At 35.0% G+C, this 8,594-nt stretch overlaps 1 protein-coding gene across 1 annotated transcript; it reads left to right on the top strand.

The window, feature by feature from the left end:
* Positions 1–5,568: 5,568 nt before the first annotated feature.
* On the top strand, positions 5,569–6,099 carry LOC145107052 (uncharacterized). The gene is made up of 2 exons (XM_079043932.1): positions 5,569–5,796; positions 5,905–6,099. Exons 1-2 carry the CDS (start codon positions 5,569–5,571, stop codon positions 6,097–6,099), a joined length of 423 nt encoding a protein of 140 aa, XP_078900058.1.
* Positions 6,100–8,594: the final 2,495 nt, after the last annotated feature.

Genomic DNA, 8,594 nt, shown 5'->3' with positions numbered 1-8,594 from the left:
AATAGCCTTAGGTTGGTCGCAGATATCACCCATGTACGCTGGGCGTACACGCGATTGAGCAAACCCTAATATTAAGGGATTGCGCCCTATTTAAATCCCATTGTAGCCTCTTTTGGACATGTTGAACCAACCTCCATCTTCCCTTGTCCAAAAATTGAAACCCTAGTGTGTTCTTGAGAGTTTTGAGCTACAAAGAGAGTTTGTTGGTGCTTTGTGCAGGAGAAGAAGAAGTGGACGACTTGGAGTTTTGTGTTTGGAGCTTTAGGATTCAGGATTAGCTCATCATTTGCTATCTTTTTGAGGTAAAAACCTCATAACTTGCTAATCTATGACGCTAGATCTAGTTATATTGCTATTTTATACTTTTTGAGTCCTTGGAGTGATTGATGAGCTTGTTGATTCACTCCAGAAGTAATTGGTGGTAGATCTAGGTTCCCTTTAGTCTCTTTGTTCATAAAAATGCAAGATTTGTGGTGTTTATGGACTCATGCATGTATTAAGGCCCTCCGTTAAGCTCTTTTGAGCTCTAGAGCCCCATTAAGCCATGCATGCACGTAAAGTTGCCAACTTTACATGATAAGTCACACTAAGGAAATCAGATCTGAGAGTTAGGTTTTGGTATTAACCGAATACGAGCTTAGTGAAGAAAGTAGGCATCTGAGGCATACGATGGGCGTACGAGCTGAGTACACCCCGCATACTCATCAGTGGGCTTCAGAATTTTGGGATTTTTGGTATTGGGCCCATGTTGGACCTTTGGAGTCTAGGGCTTTGTTGGGCTATCAGAATTCTATTTTTAGGCTGATGCTATTTTATTGCACTCTTTTTGTTGAAGGCTCACGAAGGGATTTGAGCCCAATTTGGAAGATTGGACCATATTTGGGCTTTGGGTGATCATTTTGGAATTTGGGCCTTTTGGATAGTTGGCTTGGGCCTTGGCCTTGGGCCAAGTTAGGTAAAGAGTAAAAAGGTCTTTTAACCTAGTTTGGACTCTTTGTATGAGTTGGGATCCAATTATTAATTGGATGTTATTTTATGTTGATAACACAAGGATTTTAGCGGACCAACAACCAAAGATTTATCTGTGAGATTCAACAGTCTGAAGTGAGTTTCCTCACTAGGTTTAGTGGGTCAAAGGCACCAATTTCGGCCCATAATTATTACGTTGGGATGCTAGATGTCTACGTGATCCTTGCATGTGTTATGTGTTGGTATGTATACCGAGCGGGGCTTGATGTCGGGCGAGGCCGGATAATTGTATTGTATGTTATTGTCTTTGTGATTATCGCATGTGTTAGAATGATTATATGTTTACCGGGCGGGGACCGATGTTATGCAGGACCTAATGAATGAAAAATCTATAATCCGAGCGGGACTCGATATCGGGCGGGCCTAAGGCCGAGTAGGACTCGATATCCGGCGAGGCCCGATGATGGGTGGGGGCCCAGTATGTGTTTATTATGTATAGTATGTGGTAATTTGGGGAACTCACTAAGCTTTGTTATGGTTCTCAGTTTATAAATCTGGTACTTTTAGTTTGAAAGGTATGAGCCCGGGATGATTGCAAAGCACACAAAAGTTTATTTCGCATTTTGATAATTACTCTGATATTTTGTGATGTAGTGATACAATTTGGTCTTTCTTGGTTGTATGAAAATGTTTTGGATTACCGCTTTATAAATTTTGAAATGAAACTTTTGGGTCATATTTTTGGGACGTTACAGGAAATTTTTACAAGTAATGAAAGTTAGTTCATTTAGCAAAAAGGAAGAGCAACTAGTTGAAAGTTAGACCAACTAGCAAAAGTTACTACAACTAATAAAAGTTAGTCAAAAAAATTTGCATATCAACTTCAAGAAAAACTAGGTCAAGTTAGGAACATAACAAGCTACCATCATTCCGAACCCATTTAAAATTCTTAATAATGATTTTTCGTTCAATTATTTTGTAATAATTTAGCAAGCTAATCAGTTGTTTTAATAAAACGAACATCAATATTCCCATCTTCAACATGATCTTTAATAAAGTGGTATGAAAGTGCAATATGTTTAGTTTTGGAATGTTTAAATGGATTATGACATATGTGAATTACACTTTGTGAATCGCAGTATAATGGGGTTTTCTTTATCTTAATCTCATATTCACATAATTGAGTTTATATTCAGATCGCTTGAGAAGTACAAGCAGCAGCAGGAGCAATGTATTCAACCTCAGCTGTCGAAATTGATACACACGCCTGCTTTTTCGACTGCCAACTGACAAGTTTCTCATCTTATAATTGACATCTGCCTGTAGTGGTTTTTCGATCCAACTGATAACCTCCTAGATCAACATCTAAGTAAGCTTGGATAAAAAAAATCCTATATTCGATGGATAGCATAATCCAAGAGTCGAAGTTCCTCGAAGATAACGAAATATATTCTTCACCACTGTTAGATGAGGTTCATGGGAATTCACTTGTAGTTAAGTATAATAACTAACCGACCATGCTTGTATATATCTTAAGATCAACAATAAGCTTATCCAACGAAGGACCTAAGCGAGTGTCGATTATCATGGGAACTTTAGCTTTAGAGCAATTCGTCATTACAAATCTTTCAAACAGGTTTCGAGTATAGTTTTCTTGATTGATGAAAATTCCATCCCTGCTCTGACGAATGTTCAAACCCAAGAAGTGATTGATTTTCCCCATCATGCTCATTTCAAATTGACTCTTCATTAGCTCTTGAAACTTCTTTTAAAACTCCAAGTCAGTAGAAACAAATATAATGTCATTGACATAAATTTGAAAAAAACATTAGGTGATCCCCTACTTTCTTATGAAATAAAGTTGGATCAATTGATCATTGCTTAAATTTAGCGAATTTCAAGAAATTGGTAAGCGTCTCATACCAAGCTCGAGGTGCTTGTGTTAACCCATACACTGCTTTGTCAAGGTTATAACAATGATCAAGAAACTTATCATTGACAAAACCAGGTGGGTGTTCGACATAAACCGTCTCTTCAAGAACACTGTTAAGAAATGTGAACTTACGTCCATCTGGTATACATTGAAATTCTTATGAGCTGCATAAGCCAGAAAAATTCGTAAAGCGTCGAGTCTTGCGACAATGGAAAAACTTTTGGTTGGATCTATATACTCAAGAATCATTATTGAGTGACATTGCTAGTGACATATGATCCTATATGGTCACACCTTAATCAAGTTGGTACTTATTGAATATTTATTAAGTAATTTGTTATTAATAAATAAATTCAACTCTTGTATTTAATTAGAGAAAAATTATTGTTCTATGAAAACAATATTGTAAGAAGTAGAAAAATAGCCTTTATATGATAAGGTATCATATAATAGTCATGTACAAAGTTTTGGACACTTTGGTTAACTATGATTAAATCAAAGGCTTACTCTACCATGGTTAAAGGACTAGTGAACATTATTTATATAATTTAGGCCATCTGGCCGAAAGTTGTAAGAGTATGGAGGTTGCTCGTCAACCTCCATCATGATGTTACCCACACCTCTCCTTTATAGCCCATACTTTTGAATATTATATTGAAGAGGCTATGCTTGGAAGGGGTTATAAATAGAGGGTCTCTTACATGAAGAAGGTGCTAGTTTTTTTGGTCTAAAAAACCTCTTCTTCCTTTCTCTCTGAATCGTGAGCATCTAAGAGCTTGGAGCTCTTTCCTCTTTTGAAGAAATTACTTGCTTTTAGTGTTTACTTTGTGTCTTCCTTCTAGTGCTTAATTGATTAAGCACTAAAGGCTTAAGGAACAAAGTTGTAGAAGAAGAAATCAAACAATTTTAGTACCTAATTATTGTTGATGGATTACTTGTAGAGAAGATCAAGCTTCTTGTTCTTGCCATCTACTTCAACACCCCAAATCCAAGAGGGTCCAAAGGCTACAAAGGTTGTTATTTCTAAACACCCTGTGGTTGTTGTAATATCATTCTAACCATGATCCTTGATGGTTTGTTTTGTTGTAACACTCGAAAATTGTAAGAAATTTTAAAGCTTTCGTTGTCGGTTTTTGTGAAAAACTATTTATTTTATGCAACAAAACCCTTCTGTGGTATCATAACCAACATTTAAATGTTAGAATGATTTTCATGTTATGATAATCTTTGGTTTTCGGAAAACAAGCATAGATTTCTTTTTTACTAAAGAAATGTCCATATTTGTTTTCTTTGGCAACTTTTAGTAAAATGTATTTATTTTTAATATAACCATTTTTCCATGCATTTTGGTTATATAAAAGTTGCCTTAGAAAAAACAAAGTGTTGTTTATATTTATATGTTTGTTGTGTATAAACAAGCCATTAGGACATTTGTGGTTGGTACTTATTTATTCATATGATGATGTAATAGATAAATAGGTATTATTTCATTTGATCATTTTTATATGTAATAAATTAGTTTTTAGACTAGTTGTATTTTATTTTTATAAAAATGTAACAAGATGGAGCATGAAGTTCTTATTAAGACATGGAGCCTTTTGAAGTCCTGGAGGTGTAATAATTCCTTTAGGAAATGAATTAATATTACTAGAAAATGGCTCTGTTTATACACTTTAAATGCATGCTTGTGATGATTATTTTTGTTGTTATAAATGTTGTATGTATAGAAATTTGTTTGCCATGCTAAAAACATTTTCACAAAAAAATAACATCAAACTTGGGGTTTAGAGTTTTATATAAAAGTTTCAACATAAGATGTCAACATTGAGTTTTTCGTTAAAAAGAGTTTTTGAATTTTTAAACTCTAAAGTAGCCAAAATTTGAAAGATATAAAAAGTTTGAAATATATATGTTCTTTTAAACTTAATCTAAACTCCATAACTCAATAAGAAAATGTTGTTTTATTAACAAAGTAAGAAACCGGTTTAATCCTTATAACATTGAATTAAAATTGAATATAAATTTTAAACGGTAAAATTTTATATGAAATAAATTCAAGTTTATAAATTTTGGAACACTCTAAATGTACCATGGAATATTTTATGCATCAAATATTCAAGATACAAAATGTTTTAAAATGCTAGAATAATAAAACATTGATAAAAACTCTTATTTACAAAACTTCAAATCTATGCAATCCATTTAAAAATCAATTTAGATTTTTATGCAATTCATGTGGATTTTAGGGTCACCTTATTGATTTGAGTAGTCAAAAATCGTCAAGGTGTTTTAGTATTTGCTTATGGGATAAAGGTCACCTAACCATTTGTGAAATATAACTCACACGTTTTTTAAATGGATGATTTGATCAATTTCTTATGTGATAAAGGTCACCTAAGCATAAGAGTCTTGATGCATAGATGAGATGAACATGCCATTTAAAAACAAAGTAATGTTTTTTGGATCGCATAAATCTAAGAATTACATAAGAGTTGTAATTGGTTATCGTAACCTACCGATCAACAAAATCACTTGAGTAGTGGGTCACACCCTCAAGTTATTTTGGGTGATGTGGATCTTAGCTTTTCAAAATTTAATTTCAAGGGTAATTATTTTTGAAAAGAATTTATATCGAAGATATGAAAATGAATCTTATTATTTTGTAGATGACTACCCCAACTTTAACCACCTCATCACTCACCATCCAATCCATCCTCGAAAAGGAAAAACTAAGTGGACCCAACTTTCTTGATTGGTTTAGACAACTGAGAATTGTCCTCAGGCTTGAGAAAAAGGAATATGTCCTTGATGAACCTATCCCAGAACAGCTCCCAACTAATGCTACCAAATCATCGAAAGATGCCCGGGCGAAACATGTTAATGATTCGACCGAAGTGGCTTGCATCATGCTTGCAACTATGACTCCTGAACTTCAGAAAACGTTTGAGTTTCATTAAGCATTTGAAATTATTGAACAACTAATAGTCATGTTTCAAGTTCAGGCTAAGAAAGAGGGGTATGAGACCTTGAATTCTTTCATTGGTTGCAAGATGGCTGACGGATCTTCTGTGAGTGCACATGTACTCAAAATGAAAGCTTATGTTGAGCAACTTGCCCGCCTCGGATTCCCATTTGAAGATGAGCTAGCGACTGATGTGATCCTAGCTCATTGTCTAAGTCATTTAAGCAATATGTAATGAACTTCAAAATGAATGATTGGGAGAGGAGCATCAAGGAGCTTCAGGACATGCTCAAAAAGGTTGAAGAACACATCAAGAAATCTGGGAACAATCAAGTGTTGATGTTCCGTGAGGGTCAAATCTCCAAGAAGAAAACCGGTAATAATACTGGTAAAGGGAAAGGCAAAGCTGACAAGAAAGGCAAGGGCAAGGGAAAGGGTAAAGGGAAGCCTCTTTCTACTTACCCAACTCCTAAACCAAAGCCTGCTACAGAAGCTGATTGCTTTCACTGCAATGAAAAGGGACACTGGAAGCGCAACTCTTCCAAGTACGTAGAGGAACTTAAGAAGATTAAGGCCAACCAGGTTGGCACCTCAGGTATATATGTGATTAAATAACATGCATTCCGTACTAATTCTTGGGTATTCGATACTGGAAGTGGTACTAACATCTGCAATGATTTGCAGGGACTAAATAATGCTAGAGAACTAAGAGATGGAGATTTGGAACTTCATGTTGGCAATGGCAATTGAGTAGCTGTCAAAGCCATAGGAAAATATCATCTTTTGCATCCAAATGGCCTTAATCTTATTTTGAACAATTTTTGTTATGTACCTAGTATAACAAGGAATATTATCTCTACTTCTCGCTTGTATGAACAATGTTTTCGTTATAAGTTTGACTTTGATTCTGAAAACATTTTTATGTTTAAAGATAATGTGTTCTATTTTGAGACTAGTCCCAAAAATGGAATATATGAAATCGATTTAAATGATTCATACATAAAGGATAATTCAATGTTCAACTTAAATAAGAAGACAAAGTTAGACTCAAATAAAACTTATTTATGGCATTGTCGACTTGGGCACATAAGTAAAACTCGCATTGCTAAGCTCCAAAAGGATGGGATCTTAGAGTCAACAAGCTCAGAGTCTTTTGATATATGTGAATCATGTCTATGTGGAAAGATGACCAAAGCTCCTTTTACTTCATTACATTAAGACTCATACATACTGATGTATATGGACCTTTTAGAATGATGACCAGAAGCGGTGAAAGATACTTCATTATATTTACTGATGATTACAGTAGATTTGGATATGTGTATCTCATGAAACACAAATATGAAGAATTCAATGTCTTCAAGGTTTTCCAAAATGAAGTACAGAATCAACTTGGTAAAAAGCTGAAAACTATATGATCAGATCGTGGTGGTGAATATATGAGCTATGAGTTTGATGAACATCTAAAGAATTGTGGCATAGTGTCACAACTCACTCCACCGGGAACACCTTAGCATAATGGTGTCTCGGAAAGGATAAATCATACTCTACTTGATATAATGTGATCGATGATGAGTCATACTTCCCTTCCTCATTCATTTTGGAGTTATGTCCTTGAAATCCCAGCTCGAATTGTAAACATGATCATAACTAAAAAGGTTAGTAAGACTCCTTACGAGTTGTGGCATGGAAAGGTTCCATCAATGTCTTACTTAAAGATATGGGGTTGTGAAGCATATTTTAAAAGAGAAACTTCTGACAAGCTTGACCCTAGATTTCAATAGTGTATCGTTGTGGGATACCCAAAATAAACTGTGGGTTATTACTTCTTCCGGAAAGACGAAAACCACGTGTTCATAGCTTGTAAAGCAATGTTTATTGAAATTAACTCTATCTCGAATAAAGTAAGTGGGATCCCCATTGACCTCGAAGAAATTCGATAGACACAACCTTTAGTTGAGAATGATAATCAACAAAGCATTATTGAACCTAAAATTATCGTTCAGATGTCGGAAACCACACCAACTGTACGACGCTCCAGTAGAACTTGTTAGGAACCTGAAAGATTTGGATTTGTCATTCCTAAAGAGGAAGTCTTCTTGATGGATCGATATGAGCCCATCAATTACTAGGCTGCTACTGCAGACCCAGAGTCTGAAAAATGGCTTGAAGCCATAAGAACTGAAATCCAATCCATGAATGACAATCAAGTATGGGACTTGGTTAACCTACCTCCTAACAGCAGGGTTGTTGGAAGCAAGTGGATCTTCAAGAAGAAGATCGACATGGATGGAAATGTACAAACTTTCAAAGCACGACTTGTCGCGAAAGGATATACTAAAATTCAAGTTGTTGACTATGAAGATACTTTCTCGCCATTTGCTATGATTTAATCTACTAGGATTATCATGGCCATAGCTACATATTATGACTATGAGATATGGAAAATGGATGTAAAAACCGCTTTCCTTAACGAATATCTTGAGGAAGATGTTTATATGGAACAACCTGAAGGTTTTGTCAAACCGAATAACCTAAAGAAGGTGTGTAAACTGAAGAAGTTTTTTATGGATTGAAACAAGCATCTAGGGCATGGTATCGTCATTTTTATGAAAACATCAAAAAGATTAGTTTCTCAAAAAGTCTCAATGAACCATGTGTATACATCAAAGCAAGTGGGAGCCATATTGTTTTTCTAGTTCTATATGTTGATAACATATTACTGATCGG

This window comes from Lactuca virosa, chromosome 4 (genome assembly GCF_052849685.1).
Source record: "Lactuca virosa cultivar CGN04683 chromosome 4, Lactuca_virosa_CGN04683_v6, whole genome shotgun sequence".
NCBI lineage: Eukaryota > Viridiplantae > Streptophyta > Magnoliopsida > Asterales > Asteraceae > Lactuca > Lactuca virosa.
This window is presented reverse-complemented; position numbering and strand designations above follow the sequence as displayed.

What these genes read in the sequence shown, in the direction of transcription:
- LOC145107052 (XM_079043932.1), top strand. Translation starts at nt 5,569, where the DNA reads ATGACTACCCCAACTTTAACCACCTCATCACTCACCATCCAATCCATC. An exon ending in ATGTTAATGATTCGACCGAA is followed by an intron (nt 5,797 to 5,904) that starts GTGGCTTGCATC and finishes TTTCAAGTTCAG; the next exon opens with GCTAAGAAAGAGGGGTATGA.